The 25,759-nt window shown below is 44.2% G+C and overlaps 1 protein-coding gene across 3 annotated transcripts in view; it reads right to left on the bottom strand.

Annotated features, from left to right (window-relative positions):
• Nucleotides 1-25,345, bottom strand: part of Eif2ak4 (eukaryotic translation initiation factor 2 alpha kinase 4) — a 95,670-nt gene extending 70,325 nt beyond the window's left edge. For 2 of the 3 annotated variants that reach the window (XM_040746032.1, XM_040746033.1), the window contains exons 1-6: nucleotides 25,116-25,343; nucleotides 14,016-14,128; nucleotides 9,123-9,225; nucleotides 5,450-5,602; nucleotides 3,682-3,762; nucleotides 1,028-1,176 (exon numbers count right to left, since the gene is read on the bottom strand). In XM_040746032.1, coding sequence (XP_040601966.1) covers nucleotides 1,028-1,176; nucleotides 3,682-3,762; nucleotides 5,450-5,602; nucleotides 9,123-9,225; nucleotides 14,016-14,128; nucleotides 25,116-25,259 — 743 coding nt within the window. In that variant the 5' untranslated portion in view covers nucleotides 25,260-25,343. Of the gene's footprint in view, nucleotides 1-1,027; nucleotides 1,177-3,681; nucleotides 3,763-5,449; nucleotides 5,603-9,122; nucleotides 9,226-14,015; nucleotides 14,129-25,115 lie in introns of all 3 variants that reach the window. The other variant, XR_005877333.1, reaches the window with a different exon arrangement.
• Nucleotides 25,346-25,759: the final 414 nt, after the last annotated feature.

Here is a 25,759-nt window from a genome sequence, read left to right as displayed (position 1 = left end):
CTCCTGGGAATTGGTAGTGTCCGTAGGCAAGGCCTAGTAGGACTTCAGCACTTCCTGCCTCTGTAGCCTGGCTGTGAGGTGAGCAGGCCTGCTGTGCTGCACCTCTCCATTCTGATGTGCTGACTCAGCTAAATGTGGGGAAGAATGGAACCCAAAGTGGCTCTCTTCCAAATGTGGTCCACGGCACACACACACACACACACACACACACACACACACACACACACACACACACACACACACACACAAACGCATGAACAGTAGGAGGACTGGAAGTCCAAGGTCATCCTTGGCTACATAGCAAGTCTGAGTGAAGTCAACCTAGCTTATATAAGAACCTGTCTCCCCTACCCACCACCACAAAAAAGTTATAGGCTCGAACACACACAGCATGAAATATGAAATTTGAGTGGATAATGATGATTCAGATGAATAAAATCTTTAAACCATTAAAAGTCAAATAAAATTGTACTAGAAGTGAGATTGTAAAATGCATAGACGGCTCCATTAGGTGCTCAGAGCCAAGCAGGAGGCTGAGGCAGGAGGATCAACTTTAAGGGCAACCTGGTCTACAAGTAAGATTTTCTTCCAAATAAGATGAAGAGGGTTGGGGTGCAGCTTAGTGGTAGTTTCACCACAAAAACAAATACACGAAGTTACTTAGAAAGTGTTAAATAAGAACATGGTTTCATATAGCTAGCTAACAGATTGCCACAATAGTGCTAAACAAAGTATTAAGTTTCTATTTGAGACTGGGCAGTGGTGGAGCACGCCTCTAATTCTGGCCCTCAAGAGGCAGGTGGATCTCTGTGAGTTCAAGGTCAGCCTGGTCTACAAAGAGAGTTCTAGGATAGCCAAGGATACACAGAGAAACCCTGTCTCCAACAAACAAACAAAAGACACCCCCCCCCAAAAAAAAGGAAGAAAGAAAAAGATTCCTATCTGACTGCTTGGGCCACATTCACTGCAAGCCATTTTTTCCTTCCACATCTTTTAGCTGCTCACAGGAGAAGTTGGAGGGACTCACCTGGACCTCCCTGAGGAGTTTGCCCGGGATTTACCATTTCCTACAAAGTCGGGAGAGCCGCCATGGAGAATGGCTGCTGCCCTGTGTCCTGCTGAGTCTCTCTTAGAGGCATGATCCTGGTTTGGCAAACTAGTCATTTCTAAACGTTCCTAGAAGAGGGAGAATAAGACCCATATTAGTTGTCTGCATAAGTGGATAAGCAAGGCATGGAATCACCCACAGTACAGAAGAAATATCTTATTTGAAGGGGATGCTTTCATTTCATTTCTGTCACTGCCAAGAAGCAACTTAGAGGAGTAAGAGTTTACTTCAGCTCACAATTCGGGCTCACAGTCCACCACTGTGGCAGGGGCTTCAGGCAGCTGGTCACATCCATCTATAGTCAGGAGCAGAGAGAAACGGACATAAGCATGCCTCATACTTGGCTAACTTTCTCTGCTCTTATATTGAAGAAACCACCTGACTCCACAGCAATTATTCTGTATTTTAAAAAAATAAGTTTCTATTTACTGTGAGAGTTGAGCTGCTCTATTTTCTGGAACCCGACTTTCCCCAACCTGTGACCTGGATTTGTTTTGGAGAATACCCTGACACTTCTGATCCCTCCTAATCACATGGTGGGTGACCACATGATTTTTTTTTTTCCAAGACAGGGTTCCTCTGTGTAACAGCCTTGGCTATCCTGGAACTAGCTCTGTAGATCAGGCTGGCCTTGAACTCACAGAGATCCACCTGCCCCTGCTTCCCAAGTGCTGGGATTAAAGGCGTGCACCACCACCGCCCAGTGACCACATGATTTTTTGAAAAAAAAATTAAAATTTCCTTATTGCCCCATTGTCTTCCTTCTGTAAAACTACTCGTGATTTTACTCCTTGAAAGGAGCCCAAGAGGTAGATTTGGGGGTGTTCTCTTTAACCCAAGCTGGCCAGCTTTTGGGTATACCCCAATAAAAACCAAGCTTGCTTCAAATTTGGCTCAGATGATGGTCTTATTCTCCCCATTGGGATTAACAATACAGCCCAGGGATCAAAACCAGGGAATTACGCTCCTTATAGTGGGCTGGATTTTTGGCAATCCAGACACACCCCTCCCTTCCACAGGCTGAATGCAATGCAATGTAAACAATCTCTCATAAAACTCTCTTCCCAGTGGTTCCACATTGTCAAGTTGACAATTACAGCTAACTACCACAGTTTACAGGGTAACAGGCTCAACTTAAAAATGTGTACTGGGGGTTGGCTGTACAAGCAAGCGCAAGAACAGGGTGTGGTGGTGTGCGACCAGGGAGGCAGAAACAGGAGCATCCTGGCGGCTCACTGGCCAGCCAGTCTAGACAATCAGTGAGCCAAGTTCAGTAAGAGACCCTGCCTCAAAAAATAAGGTTGAGGGGGCTGGAGAGATAGCTCAGCGGTTAAGAGCATTGGCTGCTCTTCCAGAGGACCTGGGTTAGATTCTCATCACCCACATGGCAATTTACAACTGTCCATAACTCTAATCCCAGGGGATCTGATGACCTCTTCTGGCCTCCTCAGGCACTGGACATGTGTGCACGCAAAACACACTACTCATTAAAAAAAAAAAAGAGGGGGAGGGGGGGAGCAAAAAATTGAGGAAGCAAAGTTGACCCAGCCTCCACATATCCACACAATTGCGAGGCATCGCTCAAGCTGACCCTGGATCACCAAGTGAAGTCCAGGTCACAGCTTTCAGAGGTGAGATTTTTATATGTGAAAGAGCTTAGACTCTGCTTGGGAAGTCCGGGAGATAGAGCTAGGAGAGGATCAGAGACTGGTGGTTCAAAAAAAGAATGGCTGCTGGGAGGCAGGTCAGAGGCAACAGAAAATCAGATTTGGATGCATCTTTACCCAAGGGTGGCCTCACTACAGTCCCTTTGTCTTTAAGATGCGAAAAGGCAGTCACAAAAGAGTGTCTAAAGTCACAACAGGCAGCAGAACAATAAAAGCTTAAATAAAGACCCTGTTGCATGGGAACCTTTCAGCAAATACCTGAAGGACAGTGAGGAGTGCCCCCATGAGGAGTGCCCCCATCACGGCAGCTGCATGGAAACCTTCCAGCAAATACCTGAAGGACAGTGAGGAGTGCCCCATCACGGCAGCTGCTTGTTCTTTTTAAATCTGCATTCCAGCACCAAATTAAGTTTCAGACAGGTGTGTAAGGTTTCATTCACTCTTTATAAGAACAACTTTTGTTTGATAATAAAAATTCTATTTCAAGCTAATTAACCAAATTCCAATCTCCTCTCTTTGTACTCATTTGATAAATTACTGTAATTATGTAAACTGAAGTCATTTACAGACAATATACAACACTGAATTTTATCACCTATTTGGGAAATCTAAAAATACACAATAAACACCACAGTGCTCATGTATGTGCTCTCAGAGCTAGGGGGGGCTGAGGCAGAAGAAATGCTATAAGGGTAGCCTACAAAATATTATGAATTCAAAGCCAGCCTAGAATACATAGTAAGATCCTGTCTCAAGCCCACAAATAAGAAAAAACAAACAGCCAAAAACATAATAAATGAAAGGTTTTGTGTTTTAAATTTTAGCATGAGAGGGAAAAGTGACTTCAATGGAAACAGACATTTTATAGGAGGAAATGTAAACCCTTCAGCACAAAACAGCCAGCACCTGCTTAGCCATTTCCTTCCTTTTCTTCTCCTCTTTGATCTCCTCTTTCCTTCTCTGAATCTCATGGAGGATTTCCCGTTGCTGGAATAAAACAGACCGGGTCAGATACCAGTCTAAAACATACATAACAGAGAGATTACAAATTTCCATGACCCAAAGTCCTTGTCTCCCGAGATCTACACAAAGAGCTTGGAGGAGCCACACCTCATCACCTCATCTGTGCTGCCAACATTCTAGGAAAGCAGACTTAAGTCAGCATTGTCACCTGCCTGTGTGCAGGGACCGGGTACCGGGGCTGCGCTCTGCCATGGGCCTGGACAGGCATGGTGGAAGCCTGGGTCTGCAGTGAAGGCCCAGGTACCATGTCTGTCTTCCATGACCTTAATCTGCCTTCTCCATCATCCCTTTAAGTATTAAAACTAGTATTTTGATCTTCATCAATTTTTCTTAGTTCCCCAGAACTCTAAATTACATCGAAACTATTAAGGAAGTCATCAGACACATTAACAGCAAAGATATAAAATGTGGGAACATAACCTATACTTACAGGTAGCTACAGCAGTACAAAAAGACTGTTAAATCCCACTAACTTCTAGTGATGAGCAAATATGTACTGTAAACAGTGACCAGACACACTTCAGTGGCAGCTAAGCAACAGTGGATGAGACCCATCTCAACAGAAGATGAGGGATGTAGAGGGGTAGGCTTGATTAGTGATAACAGCACAGGGTAGCAAAACAAGGCAGAACCACGAGCTGGGCACAGGCACCTAGAAAACAGAAAGGGGCTACTTTGGAAGAGGAAGGAAGCCAGAGGATGGAGAAAGGGAGGGATGAGAGAGGGTAACATGGGTGGTGAACAGAGTCGCCAGCCAGTCAGAGAAGGAGCAAGAGACACAGGAGGACAGATAAATGCCATGAATCATGTAGCAACACATAGATAAATAGACATGGGGTTAATTCTGCCAGGCGGTGGTGGCACACGCCTTTAGTCCCAGCACTCAGGAGGCAGAGACAGGCGGATCTCTGTGAATTTGAGGCCAGCTGGGTCTATAAGAGCTAGTTCCAGGAGAGCCTCCAAAGCCACAGAGAAACCCTGTCTTGAAAAATGAAAAAAAAGGGGGGGGGGAGGGTAGGCTGATTTAACTTATAAGAGCAAGTGGGACAAGCCTAAGCTATTGGTCAAGCTTTCATAATTAATAAGAAGTCTGGGGGGGGGGGACAGAAAAATCCAACTACAAATGCCTCTTTCTATAACCTGTACCCATTTAAGTTCTCAGTAAGCTGATCAACTGGATAAACAGAAAACAATTTAAATTAAAATCAAGAAGGAAATGCATGGTATAAAGCACCTTCAACTTACAGGATTTTAGAGCCAGGAAACAGTTCCTGCTTAGGACAGACTAAGTGTACATGAAAGTCAGTTTAACCCTGGCTCTTCTGCTCACTGGGCACTAGACACGTCTCTCAGTTAAAAGAGAAAAGCCTCCAGATCCAGGGAAGTCCTGTACAGCTTGGTAGGCTTAGAGACACAGGAAGCCCAGTCACACAACCCCTTTCTCTCCATCCCGGAGATGGGCTCTAAGGTCAGCAGAGATGGCTACAGGGAGCAGCTGGGTAATGTTTCTTCTCAATGAACTCATAGGGACTTCTCTCACATAAATGCATATTTCTTCAAAACTCACAGACACACTCATAGGCAGAGATGGAGTAGACACATGGACACCTGCAGGCACCAGGCCGGGCCAGGACCAACAGCCGTTTCTTACCTCCTCCTCCTCCTTCCGCCTGGCCTCTAGCAACCTCTGCTGTTTCTCCTGAGCCTGCCTTTCCAGCATTTCTTCATGGAAAGACTTTGGAGGGGGCTTGTTATGCTCACTGAGAAACGACTGCACGTGGTGTGCCAGTTCAAATATCATCACCTACACATGTAAACAAAAACAACCACAAATGGTTAGATGATGGCACAGGGCAGGGCCTGAAGCGCCCAGCAACACGATGAGCAGACAAGCAGACTCACATCGCCATGCCAGCATTCCCCTTGCGCTGACATGTTTGGAATTAGGTATATGACACAGTCACAGCAGGAAAAGCTTTGAAAGCATTCATTGAGTCTGTGATCAAGATGAACTGCTACTTAGATAAATAAAAAGTTTCTTCTTGTGTGTGTGTGTGTGTGTGTGTGTGTGTGTGTATGTGTGTGTGTGTGTTAGAGCTACTCAATTTTACTGTCATCCCCCTAAACATCTGTATAAATAAAGTTGAAAATAGATATCTAAGACTGCAGGCAGGGAATGGCTGTCTTCCCAAGTGGAAAGCCTGTCTCCATGACAGCTGGGCAGAATGCTCCCAGGAGCATCAGCACGGTCACTTGTTCACACAGCACACTGGTCAGAGCCCAAAAGCAAGATTATACAGCCCTCACTTCCTCTCTTCTGGCCATGAACCAGCAGGACGCTGATCAACACCTCAAGAGTCAGTCAGACACAGCCAGGAAGGAGACAGAGAAAGCTGCTCTAACCTCTAGGCTAAGCCAAAAGCCATACCCGGAGTGGGAAATAACAGTATAAGGGGTTCTACGACCACACCAACTGGCACCCAGTCCAAGGTACAGTGGCCAAGCTACTTTATCAATGAGGAATGTGGCACTGAGGTTCTTCTCCCACAATTATCAGAGAGCGTTTTAAATGTCTTATTTCTTCAATCTTCTTCTAAAGGGGCCTGAGTGTTGGTTACACAGTCCCTTAGGAAGACCAAGAGTCCATTCATTGGTATCCCACCTTCCAGGGAGGGAGTGCTCCACAGCCTTTGCTGGTGGAGTTGATTTAGTTTTTGTTTTACCAGAAACTGTAGTGTTTAATGAATATGTCTTGACCTAGAGTTGAGAAGTGCCAGTCTAGATTCTAAGAGGCAAGTGCTAAGAAAAGACTAAGGAAGTCTAGGAAAAGGAAGCAATTTCTACCACTTTGAGAGACCATTTCTAAAGCAGAAAGGGGCAGAACCACAGCTGTCAAAGGTTTGCTTTCACCGATTGAACTTACTAGCATTTTCTGAACAAGTCAAGTCTGACAGTTTCCAAAGTGGCTCTTCCTCTGTAACCCTCTCCTGCCCACGCAGCGTGGTTCAGGACTGGCCTCAGACTCTGCCTAGAGGCTTCTCCTGCCCTCCTGCCACTCTGGACCTGTCACCACAATTCCCCGGAGCATCAGTGTCTCCAATCTGCCATGGTCCTTAGACTGTTCTTTGTGCCACTCTCAGTGAAGACAATTGGTTCGCTCACTGTAGCCTCCCCAGAACCAGCCAATCCCAGCGCAGGAGGACAGGTGGTAAACACCTGCTGTTATCCTGGAACCCATGAGTTTGATTTTACTTATTAAAAAACAGAATCTCTACTACATTCCAAGACTGACAGAGCTCTACTAATATATAACCAGGCATGGTAGTGCACACCTTGACTAATTCCAGCACTTAGGAGGTAGATCTCCGTAAATTTGAGGTCAGCTTGGTCTCTATAGTGACTTGCAGGACAGCCAGGGATACATAGTGAGACCCTGTCTCCAAAAACCAACAACCAACCAACCAACCACCACCACAAAAAACCCTTTTTAACACAATTAAAAATCATTCGGAGGAGTGTTGAGCATGCTGGCACACGGCTCTGATCCAGGCCAGTCAGAGCTATGCAATGAGACCCTGTCACCTTACCCCCCACAAGCCATCACTCGAAGGCAAATGGGAATGTTCCTGAGCATTGTTTTTGGTGCTGCTAAGAAAGAAATGATACATTTTAACAGCTTGTTATGAGGCAATGCCCTACCTCCATGAGTTCCTAAGCTTGTGCTAACATTTAATTATAGTCTATTTTATCCGAAAACAAAATTTTCAACTGCTAGGACTTCAGACCTATGGAAACAAACTTTAGATAAACAAGACGGCTCTGCACAGCACAGTCCCATACCTTACGCCCTCAAATCTCACCCTGTGAGGATTTCTCAGGGACAGCCTTTTCAGTTTGTGGGGAAGGCGCCAGCAGCATACTGTCCACCACTTAAAACATGCAGTAAAAATGCTGAGTGATCATGATCTTCAACCACAGCTGTCATCTATTTCCAGGACTTTCCAAACTGAAACTGCTTTCAAACTTTCCACTCCTTGCTCTCCTAGTCCTGGTAGCCACCATTCTTTCTGCTTCTGTGAATTTGATTTCATAGTATCTGGTATAGCAATACAATATTTGTCTTACTAACCAGCTTAGTTCTTAGTTCTTTCTGCCTCTGTGAATTTGACTTCATAGTATCTGGTATAGCAATACAATATCTGTCTTACTACACCAGCTTAGTTCTTAGTTCTTTCTGCCTCTGTGAATTTGACTTCATAGTATCTGGTATAGCAATACAATATCTGTCTTACTAACCAGCTTAGTTCTTAGTTCTTAGTTCTTTCTGCCTCTGTGAATTTGACTTCATAGTATCTGGTATAGCAATACAATATCTGTCTTACTAACCAGCTTAGTTCTTAGTTCTTTCTGCCTCTGTGAATTTGACTTCATAGTATCTGGTATAGCAATACAATATCTGTCTTACTAACCAGCTTAGTTCTTAGTTCTTAGTTCTTTCTGCCTCTGTGAATTTGACTTCATAGTATCTGATATAGCAATACAATATCTGTCTTACTACACCAGCTTAGTTCTCTCATTGCCATGTCCTTAAGGTTGTACCACGTTGTGGTGGATGCTAAAACTCCCTTTCCATTTAAGGCTGAACGACACCGCACTGCACTTTGACCTCCTAGGCTAGCTATCTGTGGGATGACAGCTGTGATGCTGGGTGTAGCAGCCAGCTGCAGCTCCTGGCTGGTGTTTGATCACAAAGGGAAAAACGACTCTCACTCTCTAGGGGACTGTGTTACTAAGCTTTGACATTCAGTGAGAGAAGTACAGAAAACACATCTTTCACTTATGATGAGCTTATCATTGTAACTTGAAGAACATACGTAGGAATATTACAGCAACCTTATAGTTATAACAGGAAAACTTGGGTGTATCTCATCTTATAAATAAAGGAACATCTGGTTGGAATGCTACTCAGCAATAAAATCTAACAAGTATTGATATATCTAACCACTGGGAGAACTCTTCAGAGAACTGTACTGTGTGAAAAAATGCCAATCTCAAAAGGCTGCATACTGTATGAATCACCTCCAAAATGAGATTATAGAAATGCAGAACAGGTGAGTGGCTCTCAGGATCACAGGAAAGAGGAAGGGGAATAGAGAAGAGGCTGAGAAGGGTATTGCGAGGGATCGTTGTGAGATGGAATTGGCCTATACCTCGACTGCATTACTGTTGGGATGGTGGCTATAACCCTGTACTTAGAGCTGTAAATGTTGTATGGGCAGGCTGGGTAGAGGGTATGGGTCTTCTGTATTATTAGCAAGCCTTACCTCCCCACACTGCTTTTTGGCCAGTGCTTCCAGGTGTGATTTTAACAAATTAACACTTTCATTTGACAGACCTTTAGCATTCTTTAACTCTATTTCAGGAACTCTGAAAAACAAAACAAAACACAGAAAGGAGTTACCTGAAAAGAAGTCTGTTTGCATTATGATCTGCTAGGTTCCCAGCAAACCTAAGCACCTATACTCTACGTACAGACCTCTTGGCTGAATCTCTCCTCGTGACCTGCCATGTATCCCTTTAATCTCAGAAGGCCTTCAACTATATCCCAACATCTCCAGCTGACACAATGCTCAGCATGGAGGGCCCTAAACCCTAAGGAGAAGTGGGCAGACCAAGCTGGACACCACCCCTCTTGACTCCTACTCAGATGATATCAATTTAATGAATTCATTAAAATATCCCAACATCAATTACGACCTACATAAAAATCCTTCCTGCTCTGTGTCTGGCTGGTGACTTGACTGCGTGTGTGCTCCTCTGTATGGTAATTCTTGATCTTAGCTTGGACCCACAGTCATTCTAGCCCTCTGCACATCCTTGGGCCCAGCAGGAAGCACAAGAAGAATGCCAGGTGAGTGCAGGCATCTAGGATTCTCACTATGGGCTGTACTGTCACTCACTCTGAGTATAAACAAGAAGGGCATGCTGCTGCTGTGTGTGTCTGTGTGTGTGTATCTGTGTCTGTGTGTGTATATGTGTGTGTGTGTGTCTGTCTGTGTCTGTGTGTGTATGTCTCACTATGGGCTGTACTGTCACTCACTCTGAGTATAAACAAGGAGGGCATGCTGCTGCTGTGTGTGTGTGTGTGTGTGAGTGTGTGTGTGTGTGAGTGTGTGTCTGTGTGTGTGTATCTGTGTCTGTCTGTGTGTGTGTCTGTGTGTGTGTCTGTGTGTGTCTGTGTGTGTGTGTGTGTCTGTCTGTGTCTGTGTGTGTGTGTCTCACTATGGGCTGTACTGTCACTCACTCTGAGTATAAACAAGGAGGGCATGCTGTTGTGTGTGTGTGTATCTGTGTGTGTGTGTGTGTGTGTGTGTGTGTGTGTGTGTCTGTGTCTGTGTCCTGAACACTAGTCAGGTGCATCATATAAACCCAGCCTATTCCCAGGAGGCCTGATTTGCTAGTTGTTTCATTCCTCAGAACTCATCTAAGAAAACACTTTAAACTCAAGGAAGTTACACAGTCAGCCTTAGGGTTTCCTTTTATTCCCAACCAAGAAACATCCATTAATAGTTCTCTGGGATTAAGCAGAATTCACATAATTTTCTCAATGAGACAATGATTCCTCACTTCCTGTTAGGCATTTCTAAGTGGCTCCTGGCATTTTACCCTGGTGAAACCTTCCTGAGTATTATTCACCTAAATGTGCATTCCTTCAGTGCTTCAATCCCACCCGTGGGACAGAATGCTACAGTCATTATCTACCTGGACAGATGAAATCTGGGAGATCTAGCTTATATTTCAAAAAAGCTAGTAATGTAAAAATGTTTTCAATCCACATAGCCTATCATACCCTGGATGCTCTCTCATGAAGGCATTAAGGATCTACCATGCATAAACCAGCATCCTCCTATTATTTAAAAAAGACTGGAACAGTCCCCAGAATCAAGCCTTACATAATTGTTTCTCTGTGTCTTTGAGCAGGTACACATGTGTGCCTATGCATGTAGAGGACAGAGGTCAACATTAGGTATTGCTCCTAGCAACTGTCCACCTTATTTTTTTGAAGACAGAGTCTATCACTGGGACATGGGACTCACTCATTAAGCTAGGCCAGCTGGATCACCGAGCCCAGGGGTCACCAGCTTTGGGAGTACTATGCACCCCATCATGTTCTGCTTTTCACATGCTTGCTGGGGATCAAACTCAGGTCCTTGTGCTCACACTTTACTGACTTATCTCCCTGGCACTTACACAATTTAAAAATTATCTGTTTTTATTCTATGTGTATGGGACGGTTGTTTTCTGGCATGCATGTCTGTGCACCTACAAGAGGATATCATAGTTTCTATGGCTGTGATGGGACACCATGACTAAAAAGCAAGTTGGGGAAGAGAGGGTTTATTCAGCTAACACTCCACATTGCTGTTCATCACTGAACGAGTCAAGAACAGGAGTTCAAACAGGGCAAAGACCCTGGAGGCAGGAGCTGATGCAGATGCCATGGAGGGTGCTGCTTACTGCCCTGTTCAACCTGCTTTCTTGTAGAACCCAGAGCCACCAGCCCAGGGATGGCACCACCTGCCATGGGCTGGGCCCTTCCTCACTGATCACTAATTGAGAAAATGCCTTACAGCTGGAGACATTTCTTCAACTGAGGCTCCTTCCTCTCTGATGACTCTAGCTTGTGTCAGTTGACACACAAAACCAGACAGTACAGATCCTTTAGAACTAGAGCTATGGATGGTTGTGAACCACGTGTGGGTGCTGGGACTTGAACCTGGGTCCTCTGCAAGAGCAGCCTGTGTGCTTAATCACCGAACCATTTCTCCAGCTCTCCTGTCCTACATAATTTATTGGCCAGGTGTGAGAGTGCATACCTTTAGTTCCAATACTTGGGAGGCAGATTGGGTAGATCTCTGTGAATCTGAGGCCAGTTTGGTCAATAGACTGTGTTCCAGGCCAGCCAAGGCTACACAATAAAACCTTGTCTCAAAAAAAAAAACCTATATGGCAATATTAACAGAACCAAACAGTCATGTACTATACTAATTAAGCATTAACCTTTTACGTCCTTGACATGTTAGGAATAATTTTGTGTGGCTGATATGATTCCCTTTTTAACTTTCTAATTTCCAAGTATTTCTATGTTGTTTTAAAAAGTCATCCCATGTTTGTATCAAGTGGACATATAATCTATCTGAAGATTTCTTTGGAGTTAGTAGCTTTTCAACTAGGGCAGTTTTAGTTTCCTAGGAGACATTTATTAATAACTGGAGACTTTTCAGTTATCACAACCCAGGGATGGGGTGTTCGGCAGACAAGTCAGGATCATAACTCAGCTTCCCATTGTACATAAGATAGCTCAGAGATCTTCCTGTTAAACATATCAGGGGCTGCAAAGCAAGAAATTGGGCTCTACTGTTCTCTTTTGTGGCCTCGAACTGACCATCTTCTGGACTCAGCTTCTCAAATATTAGGATCATAGGCACAAGCCTCCTCCCTGTCTCTAGTCTATTTACCTTCAAAAATTGCACTATAATTAGTATTTGAGTACTCATACATCTGGGCTTTTCATGTTGACTTTTCAAGAACAAACATTTGATTGCTTGAGTCTATGGTACAATAAAGAATATGTTACCAGCGATCTTTGGCCGCAGTTTCCGGCTCAGAGGCCCCATTACCTTTGGAATTCCCTGAGTGAAAGAGCTCAAGGGAGCATCTTACATTCTTCATCACAAACCCTTTTCAACCAGACCAGAGTTTATGAGGTAGGGTTAACCATTGTTGGGCAACTGAACAGTGAGTATCAGGATGGAGGTGATTACAGATAGCTCAAGCCTTGACTACAGGATAAGGCATTCCAACCATACCCCAGACCTCCTCTGAGGGTGCTGCTGGAGTCTGAGCTCAGTTACCGATGGTCAGTGACTTAGCTACTGCTCAGTCATGCCTATAGAGCAAAACCTCCCTGGCTCGCATGGACAGCAGGGTTCATGGATGCAGTGAGGTGCTGAACACATGGAGGTGCTGAGGATGGTGGCCTGGAGAGGAGACACAAGTCCATGCCCTTCCCCATGCTCTGTCGATGCAGCCTTATTTGGCTGTTTTAGATCAAATCCTTTATAACAAACCAGCAAATTAGTTTTCCCGAGCTCTGTGAGTCATTCTAGCAAGTTATAAAATCTGAGGAGGTTGTGGGAATCCCCAAACCTGACATTTAAGCAAGAACTGTCATGAGAAAAATGAGCCCTTGACCTAAGCAGTCTGTACAAACACAGACAGTGTCAGTACCATGTACACTACATCATGAGACACAAAAAACCCAGAGAGCCACTGTCTTAGTTTTATTTTATAATCTTAATTATTTTCTTACGAATTAACCTCCTACATGCCTACTATGCATGCTCTCTCAACACTTTTGGAAGCACACAAGTCACTGACTTCAGGAAGCTCAGCCTTGACCTGCTTATAGATTCTTCAGCATGTCTTAAATTCATAGACTCCACTCATGTTCCACCCACTGTGCAAACCAGCAGTGCCTTTCAATTGCCACTCTCCTCAAAACCCCTCACACATCCCTGCACAGTAAGTTAGAACCGCCTCATACCATCTCAGCCAACGGGGAGGATCCAGAGAACATTTACAGAAGAGCCCACAGGCCCTGATGCACAGGCTTTTGTTTGAACTTTTACAATCAGCGGTGATATCACCTGCCTGGGTGTTTATGACTATGTGAAGTTTGTGGTAGGAGGACTGGGAGAGTCAAGGTCTGTAGTACTGGGACAGCCCTGGACCACAAGGGACAACCCTGTGCCATCTGAGACAAACAGCAGCTCCAACCATTCCTTCCTTTATTCCAGGCTGATTTCTAATAGCTCTGAAGGAGGCGCTTCAAGTGTTCAACACACTTTTGTCCTATGCATCTAGACCTTCCTTCTTTCCAGAGTCCTAGAATTAAATAAGCATTAAAATGGCAAACGCAAGAAGACAGTCAATGAGTAAACATCAGTATAGGTAATAAGTATTCCACAACTACAAGCAGACTTAAGACAGCTTTTGTGAAACTGTCAAGGGCTGAAGTAGTGTTACAGAAATACAGATCACAGGAAGTGAAATTTTACATGGAAGACAGAAGGAAAGAGAAAATACTCCTAACTGTAATGTTTCAATGTGGTTAAAACAGAAATTACATCAAAGCTACTTATAAAGATACTCACACATCTGGGTATGTTGGTGGGCACCTGACCCTCAAGTCCAACTTCACGTACACTTCTTCACCAGTTAGGCCCTGAGGGTACAGAACTAAATTGATTTCAGGAGGCTCTTTTACCTAAAAGAGAAAAAGAACACATTTCTCTCTCTCTCTCTTTTTTTTCCTGAAGAGTCAATTTTTTTTATTTTTACTATTTTACGTGTATGGGTGTTTTGTCTGCCTATATGTCTGTGCCTGATGCCTGGAAGAGGGCATCAGGTCCCCTGGAACTGGAGTTACAGATGGTTGTGAGCTGCCATGGGGGTCCTGGGAATCAGACTCAGGTCCTTTGGAGGAGCAGATGGCACTCTTAAGCACCGAGCCATCTCTCCAGCCCCTGGAGAAACAACCTTAATGAGGAAGATAATGATAACCTTACCTGAAGAGTTCTACTCCCAATTACTGTTAAGTAATCATGGTTTATATAATAGGTGTTAGGTCATATTTCCAAAAGAACAGTTTAAAAACAAAACTTAAGCTAGAAAAATGCATTTTTCCTTTCAAAGGTATCAAAGGAACCAGAAGCTACACACTAGAAGGCAGGTAGGCAGTTCCAAAGGCTGGGGAGAGCTGTAAAGTAAATAGACTGGACAAGGTGAGGAGGGAGGGCCTCTGAAGAAGGGATACAGGCCAAGCATCCCCTGCCTGAAGTGCCTAGGGTGAGTTTCAGATTGTAGAGATTTGGGATTTTGAAACATTTGCAGATTTTTAAATCTTTCTTTGGGAAGTACTTCAGAATTCAGATTTCAGATGATCGATGCTCATCTTGTACTTGGATTGAAATTTGAATGTCTACGTTTGCAGGGGAAACCCTTGGTTAGCATGGGAGAATCCCAGAATATTTTTGTAGCCGCATGTGCTTTTTCAGTCAGCTGCTCTTCACCAAATCACCAGATACTGTGCGGTCCATCCATTTCAGCCTCCTTTCCCCCAACCCAGCCACCAAGATGCAGCTGAAGTCTTTCTTGGTTACCTCGTTTTTTTTTTGTTTGTTGTTGTTGTTGTTTTGTTTTTTTGGTTTTACGAGACAGGGTTTCTCTGTTTTGGAGGCTGTCGGTCCAGCCTGGCCTCGAACTCACAGAGATCCGCCTGCCTCTGCCTCCCGAGTGCTGGGATTAAAGGGTTACCTCGTTTTTTTAGCTTTGTATACAGGGTGGTCTCCCAGGCAGAAGCTTTGTTAGCGGCCATCGTTACTTACAATTAAATCTATTACAACTAAGTACGTTAGAATCAGGGGTATATGAAAGGACACTCGTACCCTACATGTACTCCTCAAGGACATCACAGGTGCCAGCTGGCCCAGAGCCCTGTTCATTCTGCTGTCTAGTTTGGATATCTCATACACAACTACAAGCCTTCCCACTCTTCTCTGTTAGTGCTCCACTCTGTCATTCTTACCCTGACTCTTCCTTTTAACCCCAGCCTGGTCTGAGGTGAAACCATGAGATGCAGGGCCTCCTGTTCCCTCTTCAACCACAGCAGGCCAACATTGTGGCTTTACACACCAAGAGTATTCCGCAGAGGAGTTACTTTGTTGCTGGAAAGGACGTGGAAATGTGATACCTTGATCATGCCCCTTAAATAGCCTATTTCAAAGTTACTAAATTATTTAAATTAGTGTGTGCTATGTGAATGTATGCCACCTGTAGACAGGTACCCAAAGACACCAAAGGAAGGTGCTAGATCCCCTGGAGTTGGAGTTGCAATCATCGTGAGCTGGGGATCTCAGGCCCCTGGAAAATCAGGGTGCACTCTTAACTGCTGAGCTCCAAATAGCCTTTTTTTTGTTTTTGTTTTTCGAGACAGGGTTTCTCTGTGGCTTTGGAGGCTGTTGTGGAACTAGCTCTTGTAGAATAGACCAGGCTGGTCTCTAACTCAGAGATCCACCTGCCTCTGCCTCCTAAGTGCTGGGACTAAAGGTGTGTGTCACCACCACCCAGCTAGCCTCATTTTTTAAAAAAGGTTTTTAATTAGGGAAAATTTCAAATAAAAGTAGAGACAATAATAGAACCTTGTACCTACCATGAATTTTCAACAATTACCAATTTATAGCCATTTTTTAGCTGAGGCTTATTCTTCGAGAAAACTCATACCGAACTAGGTCTTTTCAGGACTCCTCAGACTGCTTCCCTAATAACAGGCCAAGGGTAAGGCAAAGCCAGATTTAGCAAAGCAATGCACGTTCAGAACTTTCCCCAAAACATCATGGCTATCATGGCCTCCTGGACTGAGCCTGACTCTAGATGCCCAGTCCCCTCTCTATTACGTAGAAAATGAGTCTATTTGGATGCACCTAATTTCCTTGGGAAAGACTCTATGGAGGCCATGGCTAATGCTCTGAGTCACTGAAGCAGGAAGCAAGCTTCAGGAGATAGCAGCTCATTGGAGAGTCACACAGCACTAAGACACTGCACAGGGAACACTTAATGAAGTGCAAATGAGCCCATGTAAGGACTGCTAGCTAACTACAGGAAAAGAGGCTCTGATAGCCAGCTCCTGGGACCATTGGGGATCATGGAAGGTAATGGTATGCAGAATCCTGGGCTGAAAAAAACATCCAGCAAATACTCCTTGGTTGGAGCAGCTAAGATTCTCAGGAAGGTTTTACAATCTAGATACTTCCACAGTGCCGCAACACCAGAGAACCAGTAACCAATGTTTAGGAACAAGGATAGAACATGATTTGAAGTGAGGAGACACCTGAGACATACAGGTGTCCACTTTAAGAGCTCTAGTGATGGTGGCTCGCATGTAAGGACAGACCACAGCCACTCAGGAAGGACACAGGATGAGTTGAAGCCTAATAACTTGTCAGGGTGTAAGTTGGTAGTGTAAGCTGCAAAGAAAAAGAACAGGCCACTGAAGCAACAAGCTGACTGGCTACGCTGAAGGCCCTTATTTTGGCTGACAGAGTTAAATGACCACTGTAGTATTTCTCTCACAGGTTACAGACTTTGGGGTATTTCTCAGAAAAAAAGACTACTAGTTATCCTCAGTCCCTAGTTTCCCCTTTATTTTGTAACAATAGAACCACTGACAGTTTAGCTGGATATATCTCGCAGGCTACTTTGCAGCTAAGTTGAGCCCACTGAATTTCTGGAAAATGGAGGGAATCCAGATCTGTTGTATGCAGAGCTAGGGATGGAGTTGCTGTACGGCATCTGTCTAGGGATGTGAGTCCCTGGTTTCAGTACCCAAATCATGGGAGGGGGGTGGTGATCAAGTGCAATTTAGAGAAAATGGTCTTAAATAAAAGGATACAACAACTTTTTCTGATTTGGGGTTTTGTTATATAGCCCAGGCTGGCCCCAAACTCATACTCCTGTCTCAGCCTTCTGAGGACAGAGATTACAAGTCTGTGCCACTGTGCTCAGCTTCATGTGCAGCTCCTTCACCTATTTCTTCTCCAAACAGGCTGGGATAAAGCTCCGGAAGCTGGAGTGTGGATACCTGTGTTCGGCCACAAGGGCACATTAAGGGCAGAGCATCCTCAGCAAGACAGAAGAGCTCCTGGACTCCAGGTTTTATGTGCAAAAACAATTGTTAGGTTCTCTGGCATATGTAGCTAAACTTAATACTAACCATCACAAGCTTACTGAAAGAGAAACTTTATCCAGCAATCAGTGGAAAAATGCAGACCCACAGCCAAACATTAGGCAGAGCTTGGGGAATCCTGCAGAAGGGATTGTAGGAGCCAGAGGGGTCAAGGACACCGTAAGAAAACCTACTGAATCAACTAACCTGGGCTCATAGGGGCTCACAGAGACTGAACCAACAACCAGGGAGCCTGCATAGGACTGACCTAGGCCCTCTGCACATATGTTACAGTTGTGTAGCCTGGTTTTCTTCTGGAACTTCTAACAGAGGGGGCAGGGGCTATCTCTGACTCTTTTGCTGGCTTGGAGTCCTTTTTCCTCATACTGGACTGCCTCATTCAGCCTTCAACTTGATCTGCCATGCTTTTTTGATATCAATGGGAGGGGCCCTCCTCTAAATAGAAATGGAGGAGTAGACGTGGGGTGGTGCAGAGCGGAGATGGTGTGTGGGGGACTGGAAGGAGAGGGTGGAGAGGAAACAGCAGTTGGGTTGTAAAATAAATAAAAGTATTTAACAACTATATGAACTGGGTGTGTGCTGCAGTAAGGTCTCCTTTATCTTTACAGAAGACAAATGGCCATAAGAAATCAACGATCATAAACATTTTGACGTACCCAATCTGGATATCTGCATATAAACACAAAGTAATGAACTCTGAAGGGGAAGAAAAATATCCAGGATTTATCATTTGCAAAACCCACAAAATGTAGGGCATCATTAAGAATACTTATGTTTTCAGAGGACCTGGGTTAGATTCCTAGCACCCACATGATGGTAACAATGGTCTGTAACTCCAGCCCGATTGGATCTGACATCCCCTTCTGACCTCCTTGGGTATTAGGTACATGTGTAGTACACAGACATACATGTAGAGAAAACATTCATACACATAAAATAATATTTTTTAAAATGCACAAGGTGTATATGATGAAAAATACTTTTAAAGACTGAAAACTATTAGTGATAAGAAAGAGGTACAACAAAAAGACCCAAGGCCAGATGTGGTGGAGCACCCCTGCAATCCAGAACTCAGGAGGCAGGAACAGGATGACCACCAGATGTGGTAGAGCACCCCTGCAATCCAGAACTCAGGAGGTGGGAGCAGGATGACCACCACAAATTTGAGACCATCCTGGTCTACAGAACCAGAGAAAAGTAGTTGAGAGAGGTCATGTGTCCTTAAAATTGAATATGAACTAAACATGAGACTATATATTTGGATATTCTTCCGTTAGCAAAACATATAAACAGACTCAAGCAAGAGATACAAATTCAGCCCTTTCTCAGGAGAGGCCATACTCATGTGGAACTCACAGGAAACCAACCACTTTCCTAGCTCTTCAAGAAACAAAGCAGTCGGCCAGGCGTTGAAGGCGCACACCTTTAATCCCAGCACTCAGGAGGCAGAGGCAGGCGGATCTCCATGAGTTGGAGACCAGCCTCGTTTACAGAGCAAGTTCCAGAATAGGCTCCAAAGCAATACAGAGAAACCCTGTCTTGAAAAACACACAAAAAACAAGGCAGCCAAGATCTTAAACCTTAGGACACAGAATACTGCAGGGAACTTCAGTCAACACCATGCACATCTCCTAGAGATCTCCCAGGCCAAAGACTCAAAAATACCTACTGTTTAGTTCAAATGGTTTTGCCATAGTCTGCATCCTCAGTATCGTTTATGGGCCCACAAGCCAGTCTTCACTCCCAGCTGGGTACTACAGGGAAAATAACTTTTTGTTGTTGTGTTTTCTGAGATAGGATTTCTCTGTGTAGCCCTGGCTGTCCTGGACCTAAAGAAAAAGTTGACTATGACACCTTTACAATTCTGCCAAGATAAATCTTTCTTCTTTTTAAATTGATTATCTAAGGTACTTTGTGATAGTAACAGAAAGCTTCTCTCAGGTACCTCGACCTGCTGAACACTCAGGCCCAGTGAAATGAACTGGTTTAGATGTATGTCTGTGTTTGTTAAGACTCCTAGAGGGGAGGAAGGTTAAGATCCTTAAAACCCGAGGTTCCAAGACTCAGAGGCTAAAGTATGAAGGTGACTCCCATGATTACATTTACTGGCTTATACAACAGGCACCAAAGTCAGGATGAGGCCTGGGAAAGTAATTTGTTATACAAATGTCCATCAACACCGTGTAAATAACCGCTAAGCACACCTACAAGTCTATAGTAACTGTGTATGCACATGTATCATCTATCATAAACTAAGCACACCTACAAGTCTATAGCAACTGTGTGCACATGTATCATCTATCATAAACTAAGCACACCTACAAGTCTATAGTAACTGTGTGCACATGTATCTATCATAAACTAAGCACACCTACAAGTCTATAGCAACTGTGTATGCACATGTATCATCTATCATAAACTAAGCACACCTACAAGTCTATAGCAACTGTGTGTGCACATGTATCATCTATCATAAACTAAGCACACCTACAAGTCTATAGCAACTGTGTGCACATGTATCTATCATAAACTAAGCACACCTACAAGTCTATAGCAACTGTGTATGCACATGTATCTATCATAAACTTTAAAGAAGGAAGGCATATAACTGACCAGCTTGAGGTCACTGCATTCCTGTTATACATCCTCTTTGCATTTGATGGTCAAACTTTGCTCAGCATACCTTCTTGTTCTTCTCTGTCTGATTTATAACACTCGGATGGAAGTAATTTATAGGAAAACAGAATAAAGCCATCGGCAGTCTGCTTGTAAGTCTGTGCAGAACCAAAAACGGAGACTGGACTGGGAGGATGGCTCAGTGGGTAAAAACACTTTCTGCATTAGCAAGAAGACCTGCGTTTAAATCCCCAGGACCCACATAAAACCCATACATATTCACATTCTGTATGTGCCTATAAGCGTAGCAATGGAGGACAGAGGTAGGTGGATCCTAGGAGCCAGCCTAGCCAAAATGGTGAGCAAGTTACAGTAAGAGATCCTGTCTCAATTAAAAAGAAAAAAGAAAGAAAGGAAGGAAGGAAGGAAGAAAAAGAAAATCAAAACAAAAAAAAAGTAGAAAGCAATAGGGAAAGACATCTTATGTCCTTCTCAGGCCTCGACACATACTGGAGTATAGTACAAGTACTGCAAATACATCAGTTCCATTTTGAGCAACATCACAACATCCAGACTTCTCTTTGAACATATGTACTGTTCTAATAGAAATTCAAGCAGGACTGGACATGTATCCTTCAAAAGCTCATATATTGGGAAAGAAATCTCCTGTAATATATTCTGATGATACTCAGAGATGGCACCCCGCTATGGGATCAGTGTCTTTATAAGACGACAAGAGAGACACAGCACACCTGTTTGCCCTCCTTTCCCAGGCCTTCTGCCATTAGGATGAAGCAAGGCCTTTACAAGATACAGTCCCTGATTTTAGACTTTCCAGGCTCCAGGGCTGTTTTTTTTTTTAAATAAAGTTTTCGATCTGTAGTAGTATGTTATAGCAGCAGAAAGTGAAGGCAAGCTCATTGAACATTTACATTGGAAACTGTTCAGGAAAATTGTGTATAGTGAATGATGACAGCATCAAACACCAACTCTACAACAGTTTAAAGCAATGTTATCATAGTGCTGAAAAAGAAATTAAAGAGATAGGAATAGATAAAAATACATTTGGTAACTGCCAATAGCAACTTTGGAAGATTTTACACCAAGCTCTTGAATGGAAGGGTTAGTGTTCTACAAGCTGGCCTGGTCTTTTGAAGCCAGAAGTCTACGGGCTGGAAAGGCAACACTTCAGGTTGGCAGTAGAAAAATCCAGAAACTTCAACCATGTCTCAGACTGTGAGAAGAATACGATCTAGACCCCATTGAAGGTGGAGCCTCATTAAAAAGCTATTTCTATATTTGTCTGATAGAATCTTTAAAGTAAAATGAAGTCATGAAATAATAAAAATCAACGGATTGTTCTTTTTTTTTTTTTTGTAACACTGGAGCAGAGGAGTGTTCCCCTTCTCTTTTTTCCCTGTTTGTTTCTTGGTGGTGAGAAATCAATCCTAGAGCATGGTGGGCAAGTTCGATTTCAGACTGGGAAGCACTTTCTAGAGAAAAAAAATAGATAAAATATCCATGTGGCTCATAAAATGGGTATTTCATTTTGATTGTCAAATTTTTTTTTTGGTTTTACAAGACAGGGTTTCTCTGTATTGTTTTGGAGGCTGTCGGTCAAGCCTGGCCTTGAACTCACAGAGATCCGTCTGCCTCTGCCTCCCGAGAGCTGGGATTAAAGGCGTGCGCCACCACCGCCCGGCGATTGTTAAAAATTTAATTACATAAACTACATAAATATGGCTATGCTCAGTTAGGAGGAAATATTTGTAGCATGTGACTACAAATGTTAATCTCCCTAACATAGTTCTACCTATTACCATTGAGTAAGAAAACAGTCCTTGGGTAGAAAAATCAATCAATAAATATGAACAGTTCACAGAAAAAGAAAAATAGTGATTTACAAACAAAGATAGTTGACATGATTTCTAATCAAACAAATAAGAACTACAGCAGAACTTATTATTTATGATTTATTAAAGCTTGGCTGAGGATTCAGAAAGCAAAGTCAACCATAAGCCATAGAAGCCAGGGACACACCTTTAATCCTAAGACTCAGGATCAAGAGGCAGATAGATGTCTGTGAGTCCAAGGCCACCCAGGTCTACACAAGACTGATCCAGTCCTAAAGAGAAACAGCTCACACAAAGATGGTCTCAGCACCTGGAATCACACGGCTTTAATCCTAGCATTAGGGAGGTATGCAAAACAGGAGCAAGGCATTCATTCTCCAGCCACATTGAAAATAGGAACCCCCAAGCCCTTTTAGAGGTAAGAACTCTCTGGTAGCTTGGCTACTTTTCTTCCCTGATCTTCAGGTTGAGCCCCAATATCTATCTCTGGGTCTCTTATTTGTTGTGCAACAGGTTTCATTCATTTACTAACAAATTTAAAGCATGACACATTCATACAATGTGTTGATGAAAGCTAAAGAGACGAGCACACTCTTACACAAGCAGGAGGGTCTGTAATGCCTACCAAGCCAAGTGGTAAGTGAGCAGACCCTTTGCTGATACAGAAAGTTAGACAAAATAAACAAGTAATACTTTTATAAACTATATCTTAAACCATTGGTGTCCAAACTTTTCAACATATAAGCTAATTTTTGATACATACTCTAACATAAACTCCAAACCTGAAATTTAATCCATGACATATCCCCCAAAAGTTAAAAAAAGAAAACAAAAACTGAAAAACTGATCTGAATTTATTGTTTTGCCTAAAATGAGAATAGGCGATTAATTTTCTTTGTTCTGCACAGGTTGAAATTTGTATACTCATACATTTCATTGTGCTTGCATTTTGGACACACCCCAAGCATGGAGGGAGGTGGGGCAAGCACCCCTGACTCTTCCACTGTTGTGTGTTGTTTTTGCTTTGACTTTTTGTTCTTTATGAGGGGCTTGCCATCCAGCTCCCAAGTAAATCACACCCTGAAGCTTATTTTTAGTTGTAAGTGCCCAGCCTTAGGTAGACTTGTTTTTAGCCAGCTTTTCTTATCTTAAATTAGCCTGTCTATCTTTTCCCGCTGGGCTTTTATCTTTCTTACTTGTGTTTATCTTACTTTCCTTCTTACTCTGTGGCTGGCTGGGTGGCCCCTGAGGTTCTCTCCTAGTTCTCTTGCTCCTCCTCTTCCTCATTTCTCCTTCTATTTCTCCTCTCGGCCTGCCAGCCCCGCCTATCCTTGCTCCTGCCTTGCTATTGGCTGGTTGTTCTGCTTTATTAGACCATCAGGTGTTTTAGACAGGCAAAGAACCACAGCTTCACAGAGTTAAACAAATACAGCACAAACAAAAGTCACACACAGTAAAGTAATATTATACTACATTCCAGTAGGCCTCAAGGGTTCTGGACTCAGGATAGTGAACCCTGAAGAATGGCAAGCAGCCGGTGCTAATGAGGACTTATTCAATGAGTGGCCTCTGATTCATCAGATTTAGCATCCATTATTTGCCTGAGAGGCCTATGGAAATGTGATCCAGGACCAGAGAGCACACTACTGAACACCTCCACCTCACTTTGTGTGTAGTCTTGGTTATAAAGGCCACATGTTGTAAATTCTTGGGCTTACCTGGATTAGCAGTAAATTCTTAGGATTATCAGTAGCATTACCTAAAAGCGCCTGCTGGCTTCTATCCCATATTCCTGCACTTTGGGAACAGAAAACTAAAGCCAGATCAGTCGGCTATATCTGAGTACCCTGCACATTCTTTTTTTTTTTTTTTTTTTTTTTTTTTTTTTTTTGGTTTTACGAGACAGGGTTTCTCTGTATTGCTTCGGAGGCTATCGGTCCAGCCCGGCCTCGAACTCACAGAGATCCGCCTGCCTCTGCCTCCCGAGAGCTGGGATTAAAGGCGTGCGCCACCACCGCCCGGCCCCTGCACATTCTGTAACACTATTCCGGCTGCTTAGATCCTACTTCCTGGTTCTCAGGAAACAGAAAAGTTGCCAGATGACCTGTAAGTTATCTTTACTGTTTACCAGGATCGTGCATAAACTGTGCGTGAAGTTACAAATAACTCTTAAAAGACCTAAAAAAGTAAGCTCCCCGCGGGCAGCTGGGCTTTTGTGCCTGTTTTGTGAGGCTCTGTTCCCAGCGTCTAAATTGTTAACTATTTGAAAAAGCAAAATGATTAGTGGAAGAATCTTGGCTATGACAGCTCCAGGAAAGTCTATTTCATAAAGAAACACTAGATATAGAGGTAAGGCAGATACTGTGAGTTACAGAAGTAATGCAGAGGAAGGGTAATTCCAAAATGGCAATTCAGGAACATTTTAGTTCGCCAGATAAACTATTCAAGGATAGGGAGAAACTGTCATTGTCCCTAGCTTAATTTCCACACAAAAAAAGAAAAGCAATATTTTAAATAAAACGGATTCGGTGAGCACTGCATTACAGAGACAATAAATGCGTTCTATACCTATTTTTCCTCAAATGCTTCAGAGGAAAGGTACAGAAAGTTCCTCCACACCGGAAACAGGATTTACATAGTGTGACCTGGCAGTCTGTTTGCACAAGGCCTGGACCCACGCCCCCTAAGCATCCCCAGCACAAAGTTGCAATGAGTGACTTTGAAGGTGAGGCTTGTAACCCACCTAAAGGGCCTGGGGCGAGTTGGGGAGGGGGTTGGGACAAAGGTTGGGAGGACTCAGGGTTGTTAGGGGATGTCAGCAGGAATAAGACGCAGGGCTGAGAGAGGAGCCGACTTGGGGGAAAGAGGAAGCCCAGGTGCTGCCTCTGGCGACCAGCGGCGGTGCAGAGGAGAAAGTGAGGGTGGTGGAACTGGAGAGATGAAAAGCCTGCAGGATCTAAGTGATCGCCCCGATCTGGAGGCATCTGGCTGGGTCCCGGCCCGGACAAGTCAGAAGCAGGCCAGACCAGCCACGTTCCTACCGGTCCGCGCGCATCCGGACGCAGATCCTGGAAGTCCTCGCCGTAAATGGCCTCCAGGGCCTGCAGCTCGTGGTCCTGTCGCTGCGAATAGCTTTCCTGCGGCTCATCCCGGCCGCGTCCAGAGGCCCCGCGGCCCCCAGCCATGGCGGCCGGGACAGGCGCAGCGGCCTAGGCTAGGCAGCGGCGCTCCGGAGGGCTTCGGGTCTCTGCCGGCGTGGTGACAGAGCTGGGGGCGTGGCCCTGCGCCGGGGCGGCGCTTTGAAGGCAGGACCTCCAGCGGGAGACCAGCCTGGGGGCGGAGCCTCGAGCCGAAGACCGGCCCAGGGGCGTGGCTCTGCGCGGGTGAGGGGGGGGATGGGCGGAGCCTAGAGCAGGAGGCGGGTCTGGGAGCCCGGGATCTCCCCGCGGACCTGTCTGGTCCACTCTGGAGAAGTCCAATGTGCCCGGCTTCGCTCCAAGTTCCGTCCAAAGGTTGGAAGACTTCTAGTAGAACCCGGTTGGGGAGTCCTTTACCCTAATCCTGGGGGATGGAATGAATCAGGAGATTGGGAGAGGCAATCACTCAGGTTGGAGTGATAAAAACTTAATTAGTTTTCACAAAACAAGTCTGTAGCAGAAATAGGCGCTAGAACGCCTCCACCTTG

This window comes from Mesocricetus auratus, unplaced genomic scaffold (assembly GCF_017639785.1).
Source record: "Mesocricetus auratus isolate SY011 unplaced genomic scaffold, BCM_Maur_2.0 Super-Scaffold_100004, whole genome shotgun sequence".
Classification (NCBI taxonomy): Eukaryota; Metazoa; Chordata; class Mammalia; order Rodentia; family Cricetidae; genus Mesocricetus; species Mesocricetus auratus.
Note: the sequence above shows the minus strand (reverse complement) of the source record. Positions and strands in the feature narration are given on the sequence as shown.